At 39.1% G+C, this 17,749-nt stretch overlaps 4 protein-coding genes across 5 annotated transcripts in view; all 4 read left to right on the plus strand.

The window, feature by feature from the left end:
- Positions 1 to 17,749, plus strand: part of LOC134815910 (sperm-associated antigen 6-like) — a 99,644-nt gene that overhangs the window by 74,557 nt on the left and 7,338 nt on the right. Inside the window, exon 1 of one of the 2 annotated variants that reach the window (XM_063824514.1) lies at positions 4,783 to 4,808. The exons of the other annotated variant lie outside the window; for it this stretch is intronic. The gene's annotated coding sequence lies outside the window, so the exon portion shown is untranslated. Of the gene's footprint in view, positions 1 to 4,782; positions 4,809 to 17,749 lie in introns of those variants that run through there. 2 annotated transcript variants of the gene reach the window in all.
- LOC134814811 (uncharacterized) lies at positions 635 to 2,155 on the plus strand. Its single transcript, XM_063823096.1, has one exon. The coding sequence runs from the start codon at positions 635 to 637 to the stop codon at positions 2,153 to 2,155; it is 1,521 nt and encodes a 506-aa protein (XP_063679166.1).
- LOC134815911 (tubulin beta chain) lies at positions 5,210 to 7,670 on the plus strand. The gene is made up of 4 exons (XM_063824517.1): positions 5,210 to 5,380; positions 5,526 to 5,703; positions 6,234 to 6,434; positions 6,567 to 7,670. The coding sequence occupies exons 1-4, from the start codon at positions 5,324 to 5,326 to the stop codon at positions 7,469 to 7,471; spliced, it is 1,341 nt and encodes a 446-aa protein (XP_063680587.1). The 5' UTR covers positions 5,210 to 5,323; the 3' UTR covers positions 7,472 to 7,670.
- LOC134814729 (cilia- and flagella- associated protein 210-like) lies at positions 15,554 to 17,609 on the plus strand. The gene has a single exon (XM_063822918.1). The coding sequence runs from the start codon at positions 15,554 to 15,556 to the stop codon at positions 17,168 to 17,170; it is 1,617 nt and encodes a 538-aa protein (XP_063678988.1). The 3' UTR covers positions 17,171 to 17,609.

Genomic DNA, 17,749 nt, shown 5'->3' on the forward strand with positions numbered 1-17,749 from the left:
AAGTGTGTCAGCACGCAGCAGGCCCTGCAATAACCACCATCTCACAACAGATTGATGCTAACATGCAGGAAAGGAAAAAGCGGGAGAATAACATTGTTCTGTCAAACTTACCTGATGAAGATAAGGAAAATGAGAGTCAGGAACAACTAAAGGCTATCATCTGTCGACATGCAACAGATCTTAACCAGAGTGACATTGTATCAGCAAAGAGAATAGGTGTATTTGGCAACGTCAACCGTACAAAGTACAGGGGAAGAATGGTCATTGCGAAGCTAAAGAGTGAAGAGTTAGCTACTTACACACACAACCATGGACGCGGGTTTGCTTATCATGGAAAAAAGAAAAGTGATGATGTATGGATAAATCCTGACTTGATCAAGGCGGATCGAGATATCCGGTGGAACACACGCAATGCTAAACTGGAAACTGATAAGAGGACCAAAGTAACTGCTGACAAACCACCCAAAGAGGAACTGCCAACTGATGTGGCTTCTGTAACAAATGTAGAGCATGCGGATAATAAAGAAGATGTTGTCCAGAATGCTGTGAAGTCAAAAAACGAGTAGCGAGTTGCGTAAAGGAATCACAGGGTATCAGGATGCTGTACACTAATGCTAATTCCCTGTACAATAAGATGACGGAACTCATGGTTTTGTCAGAGACTCACGACGTTCAGATCATTTGTGTGACAGAGTCCTGGCTAAATTCAGATATTGTTGACGCTGAAGTGTCTATTCCTAATTTCAACCTCTTTCGTGCAGACAGACCTAATGATACACGTTTTGGGGGATCTGCTATCTTTGTCCACAAAGCACTGAGGGTAGAACGATTGGATTGGTTTACTGGTCTTGAATCACTTGCGGTAAATATTGTAATCGACTCTGTTAGGTTCAATGTTGTTTGTCTGTATCGGTCTACTTCACTTGTTGATACGAAGGACAATGCTGGCCTGTTAGGTGCTCTTGAACGTTTACCAGTTAATGCGGATGAAGAGTTGGTGATAGTTGGCGATGTGAACCTACCTCATGTTAACTGGGACAAAAGTTTAGTCGAGCGCCCACCAAACTCATGTGACAGAAGGTTGCTGATGGAATCAGAATTCTTGAATGTCTTTACCAGGAAAGGTTTGAAGTGGTATGTCACTGGGTCTTCGACACGTGTCAGGAAGGTTGGTGATACAACTCAATGCTCCTTGCTTGATCAGGTCTTCTGCAATAATGATTGTTTTGTAAATAATGTTGATATCCTTGCTCCTCTGGGTAAAAGCGATCATGTATCACTACTGGTCGAGCTGAAAGTCAAAAACAATGTCGAGTTCCTTACATCTAAGAAGAAAAGCTGGTATAAGGTGGATCAGGACTTTGTTAACACACAGTCATCAGACATCAGCTGGGGGTACTCTAGAGAAGATCTTCAGGTCGAAGAGATGTGGGAAGAATTACACCTAAAACTTAGTGTCATTTCAGATCGTGTTCCAACCACCCACCTTAAAACAACTAAAGGTGGGGAGATCTTACAGAGGTTACCCTGGGATTGCTCTAGTCTGGTTAGGAAAAGAAAGTGCAAGGACCGGGCATGGAAGGATTTTGACGAGGATCCTACGATGGTGATGTTTAACGCAGCCGAGTACGAGCAGCGGATGTACCAGAACGCTGAGATTAAGGCAAAGATCAAATATGAGAATAAAGTGACTAAATTGTTTAAGTTAAATTGTAAACCTCTTTTTAATTACCTTAAATCTAAAAGTGTTTTAAGAAAATCTGTAGAAAGACTTAAAATAGATGATGGTTCTGAGACCAAGTCTCCTTCTGAAACGGCAGAAGTGTTAGCTGATTTTTTCCAGTCAGTTTTTAAACCTGAACCTTTTGGCCCTCTGCCTCAAAATTGTTATACAGAATGTAATAATGATTACTTCTGGAGTAAATTTATGGTGCACCCTGAAAGTGTTGCCAAGATTTTGGGATCACTAGATATTAGTAAAGCTATGGGTCCTGATGGTGTTCATCCTAGACTCCTGAGGTATTTAAGTGAGAACAGTTCCTTTGTGGATGCGGTTGTGTTGCTGTTTAGTGCTTGTGCTTCTGAGCAGTATATTCCTGAGGTATGGAAAACTGCCACTGTTGTGGCCTTGCACAAAAGGGGGGGCAGTACATAGTCCTAATAATTACAGGCCTGTGTCACTGACTTGTATACTATGCAAAGCCTATGAGAAGCTTCTTAGGGAGTATATTCTCGATGGTGTTGAACAGGTGCTTAGTAGCACGCAGCACGGCTTCATGAAGGGTCGGTCATGCTTATCTAACCTACTGGAGTCTATTGACGCTGTCAATGACTTGCTGGCTGAAGGTGGCTGTGCTGATATATTATACTTTGATTTCTCTAAGGCCTTTGATAGCGTACCACACCACCGTTTATTAGTTAAATTAAGAAATGTTGGTGTTCCTGAGGAGATAATTGGTATTTTAGAAAACTTTTTAGTAGGGAGGTCTATGAAAGTTAAAGTAGGAGATGAATTTTCTGAGATTAAGTATATACTTTCAGGAGTGCCCCAAGGCAGTGTTTTGGGACCATTGCTCTTTCTTTTATTTGTAAATGATCTTCCAGAAGGAATCAAAGCTATCATCAAACTTTTTGCTGATGATGTTAAAATGATTGTTAATCCTTTTATTAATCTAACAGCTGATTTGAAGTTGCTTGAACTTTGGGAGTCTCGTTGGTGTTTAAATTTTAATGTAGATAAGTGTATGGTCATGCAAATTGGTTCTTGTAATCCTAAGAATCAGTACTTGTTTGGTGGTGTGCCTTTGAGATGTGTTGAAAGCGAGAAGGACCTTGGAGTTGTCTTTAACACCAGCTTCAACTTTGAGGGTCATGTGAGAAAGTGCATTGCTAAAGCTAATAGTACCATTGCCTGGCTTACAAGAAATATTATATCGAGGGAGAAAAGCGTTATGCTGGGCTTGTATAAGTCTTTAGTAAAGCCTCATATAGAGTATTGTTCACAGGCATGGGCTCCAATGGCTAGGCATGGAAACTGGTCACTGATTCTTGAATTGGAAGGTGTTCAAAGATCGTTCACCCGTATGATTGATGGATTGGGACTCATGACGTACAGAGAGAGACTGGATAAGCTGAACCTCACAACCCTGCTTGAACGCAGGGTTCGTGGAGATCTCATTGAGATGTTCAAGATCCAGGAAGGCTTTGTGGGTTATGGTTCCGATTTATTTGGTCGTTCTGGTAGGACCGTTGCTGCTAGATCAAAGACTCATAGATTCACCACAAATGAGACTGATTTCTTTGCCCAAAGGGTCTTGCGCTATTGGAACAGTCTACCACCACTTGTGAAAGCTAGTGAGTCAGTTACTGGTTTCAAGAGGGGATTAGATGCCTTTCGGCTTCATGGATATCGAGCTAATAAGCTTGGTCATCACTGGGAACTTTCATATGACATCTTTGATAGGATAGATGTGTCTGTGTCTAATAGGAATAGTTATGTAAGTTATATGAAAGATAATCCATTGGTAGCTAAGAGGAAGAAGGTTAATATCAAAGGTATTTAGTTAAATTTTTTTTAAAGTTTGTAATTATATGGTTTCAAACGTAAAGTGTTCATTTTCTATGAATTTCTTTTTGAGATGCCCAGAGAGGCATTATTTATAATGTTATGTTATGTTATGTTATGTTATGTTATGTCAAATGATTCTAGAACGATTGCAGGAAACCAATAAAACTTATGGCCTCGACAATCAAAAAAGTGTTCTGTATTCACAAAGTTGACTTAACTGACGCTCGATTTTGCATGAATCACCATTCGCACAGCGCTTAGCTAGTTCATAGTTACATGACAAGATTGTCTTACTATCAACTATATTATCCTATTATATTATGTCCTACTATATTATAAGTATATTTAATATTGATTTCCAAACATATTCAAGTTGACAACGATTTTTTAAATGCAAAAGATTGCAATAGAAATTAATTATGTCTATTTGTTTTGATATAAGGAAAAGTTTTGTTTTGGCTAATATTTTTGCCAATACAGCGCCGCGCTGATCGATCGAGTTTTTTGACATAAAAATACGTTGTACTTATTTTATATTATTATTTTAATTGTCTAATTTTATTGATTAATATTTAAAATGATTTCAATGTTGTTATTTAACATTATTAATTATCTAGCACGCCTTTTAATATTCAAATTTCTGATCTTGTTATTGCGTTAACTTTTTTGTTTTGCTCAGAATCGAGCAATACAAAAGAAGCTGTACTAGCAAGTCTAGTTAGATAAACAATCTATAAACTAATTATAACATTACACGTTTATTTGTTGTTTGTATCACGTGGTGACCCCGGCCACACTGTCGCTTCACTATATAGAGTTTCGACGATACAGGGGAGCCGCGCACTCGTGCGCGGCGGGTCATATACAACGTATGACAAACGTCATATACAACGTATGACAAACGTTTATTACATTAAATTATAGGAGCTGGGAGCTGGTAGCTGGAGGACGTTACATAAAGAATCAATTTAATAAAGAATATTTTCAATATAAATTTTTGTGTTCTAAATGCTATAAAATAGGAAATGAAGTTTTTTTTGTTTTATATGGTAATAAAAAGCGATTTAAAATGCACTGATTTAAAGAATTATTCGCAATTTGTCATCTGAATACAATAAATCTTATATAAATATGAATGAATAATTTTGTTCAATAAATGATAATTCCAACGGCTACTATACGCTATACATATATACTATTTTAAACTAATTACAACACTACAAATCTATTACATTTATTGAGAACGTTACAGAATGAATGTATTTAATGATGTTATGGAGGATTACTAACTCTCCTCACCTCCGTAAATAGAATTTTCTTTGTATCATATATGACAATAATACTTGATACTGAACGTAACGCATGACAATGAGCGCGCGACGCGAATACAAAACAACCGTGTCAAAGCTGAAATTTATCTGTTGAAATTCGCGTTGGATAAAGTTGACAAAATATCTTGTACCCTATACTATAGCAACGTTTTTCAATTGCTAATTATGACCTAATTAAGTAATTATTTTATTAAAATAGAACTATTTGAGGTAATCATTTAAATATTCCAAATGAATTATTAACTTTTTGGGAACTAAAATGTTGTAAATAAAGAATTGCTGACCCAATCACGCAAAATCTGTTTATTTTGTTTAAATCTCCATGACGGCACCGCGTTAGGTTCTACCACTCTGTATAAAAATTCAGAATCACCACTTTAACTTTAATTCGTCTGCATACTTAGTCGATCTTACTTTAGTCAACATGAGAGAAATTGTTCATCTACAAGCTGGCCAATGCGGCAACCAGATTGGAGCCAAGGTGAGAATTTCACACCCACATTTTAAAACATAGCTCTTCTTTCTTGAATAGAGTTCCTCGATTAGAAGAAATGATGTGATCTTTAAATTCTTGTCTCTTGCCATATCGTTAATAACTCTGGAATTTAACTGAAAAACCCTTTCAGTTCTGGGAAGTCATCTCTGACGAGCATGGCATTGACCCAACTGGAACCTACCACGGAGATTCCGACCTTCAATTGGAGAGGATCAACGTGTACTACAACGAGGCCACAGGAGGCAAATACGTGCCCAGAGCTGTACTCGTTGACTTGGAACCAGGAACCATGGACTCCGTTCGATCAGGTCAGTTTCTCTAAAGTCTTCTGAACATTTTCATTTCTCGTGGTGTGAACCGTTAGGATAAACTGTCTGCATGATTGAACTAGTAACTAGAATAATTTTTATTTGTAAAGAGAAAACCTAAAGTCATTCCGACGGGCATATTATGTCTTATAACTTTAAATCTTGCATTACTGCCCATTGCCCATTAGGTCGGCCTTATTGTGTACAGTGCCATCCTAGCAGCGTCCTAGTTCATTGAGCACAACATCATATATATTGAAATCTTGCCCTAAGAAATTGACCGAAGTCCTTTCACGTAAGATCTATCCTTCTAGCAATATTTTACCAATAGGCCACTACGAAACAATGTTTAGAGACATGATTTCATCTGAAATTGTGATCGTAGTCTCTATATCAACAGAATTTACAGTGAAGGCAACACTGAGCATTGTAGAATTGAGCCGGCTTATTCTTCGACATCATTAAAGTTGCTTCTTAAATATATCGTCCTCTTTCTAAGTTATATTATATTGACGTGCTGTATTTTTCAGGACCTTTCGGTCAGATCTTCAGACCTGACAACTTCGTGTTCGGACAATCTGGTGCCGGAAACAACTGGGCCAAGGGACATTACACCGAGGGAGCTGAACTTGTAGACTCTGTTTTGGACGTAGTACGAAAGGAAGCTGAAAGCTGTGACTGTCTTCAGGGATTCCAGCTGACTCACTCTCTTGGCGGTGGAACTGGATCTGGTAAGTTAGTCTTCTGACTCAAAACTTTATTAATTATTACAAATTTAGACTTATTCATGGTTTATTCGTCTTGAGTTATACTTTTGTCATACTTATCTGAATATCAGAATTTCTAACCAAAATCTCTTTCAGGAATGGGAACACTCCTTATCTCTAAAATCCGTGAAGAATACCCAGACAGAATCATGACCACCTTCTCAGTAGTACCCTCCCCAAAAGTATCAGACACCGTCGTTGAGCCCTACAACGCCACCCTCTCAGTCCATCAGCTCGTAGAGAACACAGATGAAACCTTCGCTATCGACAACGAAGCCCTGTACGATATCTGCTTCAGAACCCTCAAACTCACCACCCCCACATACGGAGATCTCAACCATCTCGTCTCCGCCACCATGTCTGGTGTCACCACCTGCCTCAGATTCCCTGGACAGCTCAACGCTGATCTCAGGAAACTCGCCGTCAACATGGTTCCCTTCCCCAGACTTCACTTCTTCATGCCAGGATTCGCCCCACTCACAAGCAGAGGTTCCCAGCAGTACAGAGCCCTCACAGTTCCAGAACTCACCCAACAGATGTTTGACGCTAAGAACATGATGGCCGCTTGCGATCCCCGACACGGCCGATACCTCACAGTCGCCGCTATGTTCAGAGGACGTATGTCCATGAAGGAAGTTGACGAGCAGATGCTGAACGTACAGAACAAGAACAGCAGCTACTTCGTCGAATGGATCCCCAACAACGTCAAGACCGCCGTCTGTGACATTCCTCCCAGAGGACTCAAGATGTCTGCTACCTTCATCGGAAACAGCACCGCCATCCAGGAGCTCTTCAAGAGGATCAGCGAGCAGTTCACCGCTATGTTCAGGCGAAAGGCTTTCCTCCATTGGTACACTGGTGAAGGCATGGACGAGATGGAGTTCACCGAAGCCGAGAGCAACATGAACGATCTCGTATCCGAATACCAACAGTACCAGGACGCCACCGCCGAGGAGGAAGGAGAATTCGACGAAGAGGAGGAAGAGGGAGAAGAGGCTTAAATTTGAAAACGAACATTCACGTTTTAATTTATTTCTTTTAACTTCCCTAAATCTAGCTGGATCTGGTTCTGTGAAGCAGTCGATGTAAATATACTATTTTAGCCGCGAAATTTTTATTTTGTATATATATTGTTATATGTGAGGCGAATTGCTAACAATTTTGACATTGATTTGTTCCCGAATATTCTCGTTCTTAGAATTCCGTGTTCATTTTGTATCCTATTTGACTCCTCATTTCCAATATAAAGTTGTATTATTTGGTTCCTCACATGTCAAAATTGCTATCAATAGCTGAAATATATTGCCAAGTAAATAAATCCCTGAATTTGTAAACAAACTCTAGAAAATATCAGCGCCATGATTTATGAACGTTCTTGGAACCATGTACACTGGCCTGATTCTCCGTGACTAGTTACAGTACTGCTATACCGGCGCCATGTAACGTATGTTCATCAATCATCATGATAAGTGATAACCTAACTACACCTCTAACCAAGTACATTCTTGTTGAATCATTATCACCAGAGCCGAAGCACGTTTGTTTGAAGACCCCGTCCCCGATCTCGTACTGGAAAATGACCTAACTCAACACTGATGTGAATACGGGTGGTACCTGCATTATCAATAGCTGTAAACAAACAACTTTAGAAATGTTGATGGTAGCTCTGTAATCTGTATGGACGGAGGAGTAATGTAGGACTACGTTAGTTCCGCTTGATTAAAATGAGGCAGTTTTAGTTGGGTCGTACTCTCCAGCCTAAATCTTGTGAAGTGAAGTACTAATAAGGAAATTATATGGTACATTCTGAAACAACCAGTCCACTGATTAGTTAATGCTCCTCCACATTGGAAAAAACAATTCTTCTATTATGTTCAGTTGAAACATCAGTTGAAACTTGATGAAGCGATTTACTTGATGCTGCAACTCTAGAATTACCAACAATGTTTAAGAGTCGTTGTGAGTATGCTTGCAATCGTGCATGCTTTCACAGGCAGATTTTGCGGACAGCACTGTAATCAAGCCCCAGATGATAGTTATGTTTAGTGATGGGATATAAAAACAAAACATTTTAAATATTATGCGGTTTCTTTGTATGGTCTCTTAGTGAGCGACTTCTTAGTAACTTGTAGAGTATGAAATCCCAGTAATACCTGAAATTGTAAAACTACTCAATGGAGTGGATCCAAGGATACGGTTAGCGGTATCATAACTTTAAAAAGAGCCAATCTAGAGGTCTGCGGAAATTTCAAAGAAATCCAACTATTGCCACTTTAGTGATCTGTCGCAGACGCGCAAAGACATCTTTTAGTACTAGCAACCACAAATTTAGATCATTCCAACCGAATCTTGTTGTGTTTCATTCTCTTCAGCTAGATAACTACGTAAACTGTGGCTAAGTTTATTTTCTGTCTACCTCTGCATGTGTGGTAATGGTCCCAGTTACAAATAGTGCCGGAAGTAATTACTAGCGTACATTAATTAAGGCCTGAGAAAGGTATAATATCTGGCTCTTTCTGTTCCTAATGGATGACCAGAGTTGCGGATAATGACTTGGCTAAGTTGCTGGTTGGTCATTTCAAACCGTGTCTCACTATTGATTCATAGTTCAAACCATTACAAAGGCTGTCGCTACCAACACAAATACGTCTTTATGGCTAATCGATCACAATAATTTCGTAATTGGCCTGATAGTCGTTTTCATTGGTCTAAACAGAACCTAAACAACTTTAAATATAGTTAATGTCTCCAAGTAAGTTAATCCATAGCTATGAGTTTTCGGATGAGGATGTAATTCTATTTCATTTCTACAGGAGTATAGTTATAATAGTTGTAATACTTATAATAAGATCAGGAAAATGTTACATCTAGGAAACCCATTCTCTCTTTTTATACTAGCTGTATCAACTGATTTGCTTACTCACTAGAAGGTTTACACTATTCTGTAAGAACAATCCTGAAACTGTAGATAAAATTAAAACGGAAGATTCACGGTATCCAATGTAAACTGAATTGAATTAGCCCTAAATTTAGCATTTGACGGTATAATATGTTCTTATCTGCAATTACATAATTTGAAATTAACATGGCGTTACGCCTTGCGTTATGAGAACCTTATCTACATATTAACATTATTAATTCCGTAATGTTTTTCTGAAGAAGGGCACTGTTCTTTGCTATACAGTGAACGCTTTAATGTTAAGGTTTCTTAAAGCAATGTACAGTTCTATGCTGTACAGATGAAAGCTAGTGCAATGTAATAATGTACTGTTACACAGATAGTAAGCGGCCATTTCCCGCTAAGTCTAGTAACCAGCAACTCATTAGACATAATTTCCTGGCGAGAGTTGCGAACTGCTGTCCCACTGACTCCACCTCCTGGTGCCGGCTGTACAATAACAACACAGTTTAGCTGCATGTCTAGAATAACCGTGGACTGTTCTAGAATAAATGTACTCTGACACGATATCTACATTAAAATGGCTTGCTTTGTCCTCCCGAGAGAGAGTCCCTCTGTATTCCTCGAACAATGCCCTGTAAATGATGTAGGTCTATTCTAATGTGGTCTTGTGGTTACTTTTATGAAAGTTGGTGGATTCTCTCAGTATGATAATATAGTTACACAGTTCACCTGCCCAGCTGGGCTGTAGGTGGGGAGGTGGTGACATGGTATGGCTATATCAGGATATTGTTATGATAAAGAGTAGTCGCTGAGTTGTGGGTTGATAGTGTTACCAATCTTGTAGATGAGTAGATCTAATTACACACAGCTGGGCGTGATTTAGCTCACCCGCCTCGAGGGCTGTATTATGTTTAAAAATATCCGGTGACCCTATGCACTGCTGCTAACAATCCTGAATAAATCTGCTCGTAGTAGAGAAAAACAATGTTAAAAGTTAGAACCCATGACTTTATTAACTCGAGTCAAGGCTGTATCCAATTACAAGGGGTGAGGTGACCGCCAGGCTATAATACATCAGTGAGGTCACGTGTGGGTCAACTTTAGGTCACGTGTGGGTCAACTTTATGTCACGTGATGCCCCAAACCCATGTTATCTGTCATCATGTGGCCTGCACAGTAACCTAACAACTACAGATAAGGCGAGAGTTGGTGACGTGTATTATTCAAGGGAAACTTCTAGAGTATCCAAACACGTGGGTCTCGCCCGGAAAGTTGTTACATTCTAACTCTCCTCTCATTGGTACATTAACCCGACCTATCTGCGTTCAGACCACTGATCACGTGATTTTCAAGATGATCAGACAGGATGTGGACACGTGTGCTAGGAGGCTCGCACTGGCCTGTATAATATTCTCAGTAAACCAGGCTATTGTGGACATTGGTAGCGGAGGCACGAGCCAGGATATTGTCGATGGTTAAAAGGATGCTCAATACATACAGAATATTCCTATTGGTCGGTTTAATTCATCCTGTGCCTGGTGTTATTATTTAACCATTCTTCTATAGCAGTAAACTGTTCACTGTCAGTCCACTTTAACGAGCAAAGACAAGGAGTAATTGACCGGCCGGTACTCTGCCGTTAAATAGTGAGGTTCATTATTCTAGTTTCAGAGGGGATGTTAGTATTTTGTGAGTGTCCCGCCACGTTGACAACTGTACAAGATGGACTGATTGTGAGCATATGCATGGAGAACAGTCATTAGCTAAACTTGCTTGTTAGTGATGAGGAGAAAAGAGGAGAGCAGGTGGTGGAGGCAGTCTTGTTAGATCTTTACTCTCTGAAAATATCGTTAGAGACTAAACTGAGAGGAGTCAAGAAGCTAAATTACGTACATTTCATGGACCGGACTAACGAAAATATTGTGGAGTATTCTCATGTAGTTATATGTTATAGTAGGTCACTAGTCTTCTAGATCTCTAAAATAAAAGAAGTGGAGTTGTTTAGATCTTAAAGGTCTTAAATTTGCCGTCTATTCTATCACATTCAGATAAAATATAATAAATACTTGTCACTAAACTTGACTCCCTCCAGTCCATATTGAGGTAAATCAAACACTTCTTCAGAAGTGTTTGAAATAACATTTGTTTGGCAACTTGTTTCCTCACAAAGAAGTTTAAAATTTGACACGTAAGTTCTCATGAACGGTAACTTTGGCATGTAGGAGCTAAACAGACCAAGCCTGCATGATACAGTGTGTGTAAGATTTACAGAGGGGATTTATTTTGTATTGATGGTGGAGGTAACCATAGGAACGAGCTAGTGAAGCCATTAGCCCTGCCATTAGTGGTGTCACGTGACAAATTTAGTGCCCATCTTCTGTCCTGGTATGTGGTCCTTTATTGAATTGCAGGCCATCTTCCGTGGCGTAACCATGACAACCCCTGGTAAATTCTCACCGAGTAAATGGAGTTGTGATGGGTTGTTAAGACAACGGCATATTAACAATTAGAAAAGTAGCCAGATCACCGAACTAAAGCGATGGAGAGAACTCTGGACCGTTAACTGTATCATTAATATGTTGTGTCACCTAGGAGACGAGAGAAACAAATGTTTGTTTCTGAGACCACATTCTGAATCTACAACAAAGCTTTAAGAGTTGACCAGGCCAGGGTATACCATACGTTATCCAATTTCTGCAATATTTTGAAGCAATAAAGCAGCAAAATTTGACATGTGGCTCCAAATCGTCCCTGTTTTGCGCAATTTTATCCGGTCGTTTTATTATGGTTTGATCTGAAGACTGGCTGTCAAGTTTTTAAGGTCTCTTCTAAAATGTCAATACTGATTCACCGCACCTTAGCAAACAGGTTCACATACTTCCCCAGGAATGCAGTGCTCCTAACTTGTACTCCACACTCTGTGTTATGTGTGTAATGGAAGGAATTTAAACTACCACTTTGCTGGAATTTAACTAATCGCACATCATCAAATTATATTGATGAGGTTCGCGGTCCAATAACACTACTCTGGAATTCTACACTCATCTATTAATAAAACTCATCATTACACTATGATCTTATAGTTGTTATTCCTTGTTTATGACCTGGGTGTGGATGAGTTAAAGGTCCTGTCACCACCTACCAAAACTTTTATATATTAACAATCAAGCCAGCGTCATTGACATCTCATCTCAGACAACTGTTGTCCTGAACTTTTGACAGAATGTTGAAGTCATGCCCAGATTACGACACGTTAAAAATATACTGTTTACCTGACTGAGAATGCGGATGTGTTGAGCATTTTTCTGCTTAACAACACCACTCAGCTCTATTACCTTGCAATTCTGAGTAAGAATATTGGATGTCCAATAGGTTGATTGTATTTTTTTGAACAGAAGGCGTATTATTCCTTATATAGGCAAAAATGATCATTATATTGCACAGCTGTGCACAAAATTACAGTTTAATAGGGTCTCTATGCCATAGTAGAACAGTCGACAGTGCTATAACCTTGAACTAGAGTACCTCTACAATACTAAGACAAACCCAAACTTGTAGCTATAATATCTTATTGAAGCGCACAAAGTCCAAGATTCCGTGCAAAGTCAAATTCCTCACAAACAAAAATCGAGAAACGAGAATGTAGGTGGAATAAGGGTGGAATAAGGGTGTGAGTTGTTGCCACACATTTCCATATATTCTGAGACAAAGTCGGTATTTTTATATCCAGTATATGTAGAGTGTAGATCACATCATATACTGCCGAGATTGTGGCACAGTATCTGCAGAGGAACGGTTTACGAAATCTGATCTCACGTGACTTTGTTCACCGAGTCCCACTGCTTGCAATGGTACCTAACCTTAACAGAAACCCAAACAACTTATTTAACATGGTAGGGGTTCAAAATGTCAGGTCATCGCAGTCCGCTTAGTGAACTTCATGAAAGTTTTATAAAATACTGCACTCAGACATTGGATAACGCTTCAGGTTATATCGATTGTATCCTATGGGTCCACAACAGTGAATTTAATTATAGCATCCATATTAGGTACAAGGGATTTGATCGTCGGAGATAACCCCACACAGTCAAACCATACAAGATATATCTTACATACACGTATGATACGTGTATGTAAGCTATCTTGTGGGGCTTTATCCCGATTATCCGTGCGGGATTTTGTCTGTGTGAGCTCAATAGATATGGGATCGAGTTTATGTACGTTGGAGTATAGCAAAAAGATAAAACCGAATGCATTTGCCATCGGATCCAATTCGATCTGAGTATAATTTTTAAATGTTTCCTATCCAGACAGCCTCTTCGATACGTACAACAGATCTTCTGGAACCACTGGGTAGGTAAAATTTCTCCAACTCAAACGGGCCTCTCTCTATTGGCAGTTTTATTGTTTATAATTTGGCAAACCTGTTCCATGGACGTCCATTTATCATAAAAATGTATTTACTCATCACACATTACGTTGTAGCAAGAAGGAGATTATGATAACTTACTTGATCTTTGATTTAATTCTCTCTCGGTGAAAAACCCGTAGAATATTTACTCGACTCATCATATTAAGGGAAAATTTGTTCACTAGACTTACAACTGTGCTTCTGAATCTAACCAATGTATCTGACATTCTTGGCATCATGCCACAAATGCACATTGAAAAAGTCGCAAGTATTGTCTCAAGATTAATGAGGATGAATCCCGCCTAAATTTAAAACCCTTGAAGGAATGTGTTAAGGTGGTATGATTGATCGGGACCCTCTAAGAAAGGGATAATTAGTCTAACATCAGACGAAACAGTTTTTCGCGCCGAATTGCCATTTTCGGTCACACTAATATTAAATTCGTAACTTGTCAGCCGGCGCTCAAATATTTTCTGATACAAACGTCATTTTCTTCTCTCGGTCGAGCAGGCAGCGCACATTTATCTAGCCGCGCACAACTAAAGCTTTATATTCGATGTTCAATGTTAAAAGCAATTATTTCGTTCATTATTATTTGCAGAATACAGACACATCCCAGTAAAAACAAGCAAAATCCTCTAAAATAAACACTTGTAACAGGCATCATTCACCACATACATTTAGCACCATGTACTTGTACCCCCAACTTCCAAGTAGTTCATTCAAAAACTGAGAATTATACGGAAATAAAAAGACGTCAAACAGCAATTAAATGGTCTCGCTGTTCAGGTGTTCTGTGTCAGGGATAATTTAAAACGTATATTTACTCTCTCATCTCTGCAACTTCATTGTTCATGATAATTTTGCATGTGTATAATGTATTCAGCATTCTGTATGAATTTCTGTACGGTAGTCCATAGTCGGTACTATTTTCAATTCTGTACGGTACGATTTGTACCTGTAATTTAACCTGTAATCGTTATCGTACATATGACATAATATATTGCTGACAAATGACATAGTAATGTGAAAATTTATATCGTTGAATCTAATTATTTGACCAGCAATGTTTGGCATTTTATTTTTGGGTTATAAATAACAAGTATACTGTTGACGTATATTATTTTACCGCGGTGTACCGCTTGCAATAAGCCCATGCTGAATGCTGGGGCATCTTTGTAGGTTTATAACCTAGGACTCGTCGACGGTCCTAATAATATTTGGAACAAATATTTTACGAGTCTATCACCCGTTAAGGGCATCTTTCAAGTTTCATCTTCGCAATTACAACGCTATACTATATGCTATAGAAGTGCAACAGTCTCTTATATCTGCATACATCACCGATGACCAAAGTTACAGTTATACCCGGCAAAATATCTTGGGGACAACAATAAATGCAAAGACAGAAAGAGGGGCACCAACAAATTTCAATTCAATTTAAATGCTAAAAATTGAATCACAATTAATATTTTTAGAAATAAGTGTGAGCCAAGGTTTTAAAAAAATAAATTTAAGCAAATTTGATAATTTGGGCAAGCAATTTTTATTTTTGGAAGCAAAAAAACGCAGGCTCGATCCAGGAAGGTGCGCCGCGCACTACATATTGATTCTTTCACTATGTATCTTACTCTCCGCAAAATATTTGATAAAGGAGCAACAGCATAGCAACCATGCGTAATGGTTGTCCCGCTTATCTGTGATTCTATCGTTAGTGTTACACTGCAGTTGACTGTTTCCATTTGTGTGTGATAGTCGATAGTATTGTAAATGGCCACCGTCCAACATGGACGAAGAAAGGGCACGCCTAAAGCCGAGGCGCCTGGTCCTGAAAAGTCAAAAGAGAAGCTCCTCATTTTGTCTTCGAAAGAGTGGCAAGCCATCCAAGATCGTAAAAACAAAGCTCTCCCTGCTACCATTCAGTTGTCTTTAGATATGCAGAAAGATCGTCAAGAAAAACATCAACAATCAGTTGAGCAAGTCAGTTCATGGGGTAATACCATTGTTGGTAAGCGCAACAAACGTCTGAATGCTAGACGTATACGCGAGGAAGAAGAAGAGATAGAAAGACAGAAACTGGACATAGAAGAAGCAGAAATCAAAGCTGCCGAGCGTCGTGCTGCTATTGAACACGCCAAGAAACTCCAATACTATCAAACTGATCGTGTGAAGGGCTTTCACGGAGCGTTGTTGTTATCGGAGGTTATCAAGGAACGTGAAGCTCAGATCGAGTTGAAGAAAGAAATCGACAATGCAATGAAAAATGCTGATGACCATCTTCTTCAATGGGAAAGGAATCAGCTCAAAGAAGCCGCTCGTGTAGAGAAAGAAAAAGCTGAAGTTCGTCAACGGGAAGCTGCGTTATTAAGAAAGACACAGTTCGAGCAAGCTGGAGAGAAAAGAAAACTTTCGATCGCCGTGAAGGTTCAAGATATTGAGGAGGGGAAGTCCATACAGAAAGATGTTGATTTGTTCCATCAAGAAAACACGAAGAAAGCGAAAGAAAGGGAACAGAAGGCTATAATGCTAAAGAAAAATTACGACCAACATCTTGAACTGGAATCCAAGATTGTTGACCAACAGAAGATTGCTGACAAACAGAATGATCAAGAAATCAGACTCTATGCGAATGCAAAGAGGAAAATGGCTGGTCTTAGGAAAAAACGAGAAGGTGAACTTTTCCAATCTTTCCAAAATCATCAGCAAGCAATGGTGGACCATCTGGCTACATTAATAAAGGAACAAGTGGACGATGAAGATAGTCGCATAGCAAAGGCAGTTGCAGAGCGGGATTCCAAACGTCAAGCTGAAGAGGAAGATGGCAAAAAGAAGCGAATATCAATGCAAAAGGATATACTCAAACATCGCCTGGAGACCATGACTCTCAACGATCAGAAGTCAAACGAAACTAAGAAGGACCAATCTCTTGATCTGCAAAGGAGAATCACTGAGGACCAGACTTACTTCCAAGAACAAGAACAGAGACTGGCTAGTAAGAAAGTTGAAGAGGACGAAGTCCAGAGCATTCTTGTAAAACAAGGAGTAGAGCGGTCCAGCAAGTTCCAGGTTGAGAAACATAACGAACTGGAAGCTGACAAACGTTCTGCTCAGATGGTTAAGGAAGAGGAGGACGAGTTTCAGAGGTACGCTGATGCTGTTATCGATTTGGCCAAGCAACGTGGGCGACCCGTCGGACCACTTATCAAAGCCAAAAATGCCGGTGCTGGAGGTGGCAGTGGTCCTATATTTGAAGGAAAGAGCAACCTACGACCCAGTTATCAAGCGAATGATGCGCATGGTAACCAGCTGCCTCGATTTGCAACTGGTACTGCTAAGAAAATCAATGAGTCTTCAGACACCAGTAAAAGACTAGGTTTCGTCTGGTAAATTTTGAGCAGCTTGACATTTTCAGATAGTTTGTGATGGCATTGAGCATGAGCAGGGGTAAGAAATTGGAACACTGCTAAGAAAGAACAGACAGATATATCCCTTCCTTTTAAATGTGAATAGCTTTAAACTGTAGAGCTTTGAATGTAAATAGTGTAATTGAATGTGCTGTTTTTCGTTTACAAACACTCATATTGGGCATATTTTGAGTGTTTTTCCCTTAAATTATTTCTGAAACGATCCTAAAAATTGAATCCAAATGATATCGAGTATTTGATTTGTCAAAATATCTTTTCCATTTCAGCGCATTGATTTTATAGTATCAAGATTTGATAAAGTCTTTTGTTAATTGCAGATACATACTTATTACTTAGTTAACATTCGACTAAGATGTGTGAACTTGTCTGTATTTTATACCAAATTGAAATTCATTTATTTATTTCATCGTTTCATTGTATTTGTTTGGTCGACCGCTTGTTTCCATTCCTGACTTATTTGTGTCTATTTGAGCGTTCATATCTTCCAAAATTTTCTCATTTTCAATGCCCGCAATTTCAATATATATTTGATGTGCAGTAT

This window comes from Bolinopsis microptera, chromosome 5 (genome assembly GCF_026151205.1).
Source record: "Bolinopsis microptera isolate Bmic1 chromosome 5, MBARI_Bmic_1.0, whole genome shotgun sequence".
NCBI lineage: Eukaryota > Metazoa > Ctenophora > Tentaculata > Lobata > Bolinopsidae > Bolinopsis > Bolinopsis microptera.

Excerpts from the sequence above, each read along its gene's own strand:
- LOC134815911 (XM_063824517.1), top strand. The coding sequence starts at position 5,324 with ATGAGAGAAATTGTTCATCTACAAGCTGGCCAATGCGGCAACCAGATT. Across the intron at positions 5,381-5,525 it reads GCAACCAGATTGGAGCCAAG|TTCTGGGAAGTCATCTCTGA; the intron begins GTGAGAATTTCA and ends AAACCCTTTCAG. Across the intron at positions 5,704-6,233 it reads CATGGACTCCGTTCGATCAG|GACCTTTCGGTCAGATCTTC; the intron begins GTCAGTTTCTCT and ends TGTATTTTTCAG.
- LOC134814729 (XM_063822918.1), top strand. The coding sequence starts at position 15,554 with ATGGCCACCGTCCAACATGGACGAAGAAAGGGCACGCCTAAAGCCGAG.
- LOC134814811 (XM_063823096.1), top strand. The coding sequence starts at position 635 with ATGACGGAACTCATGGTTTTGTCAGAGACTCACGACGTTCAGATCATT.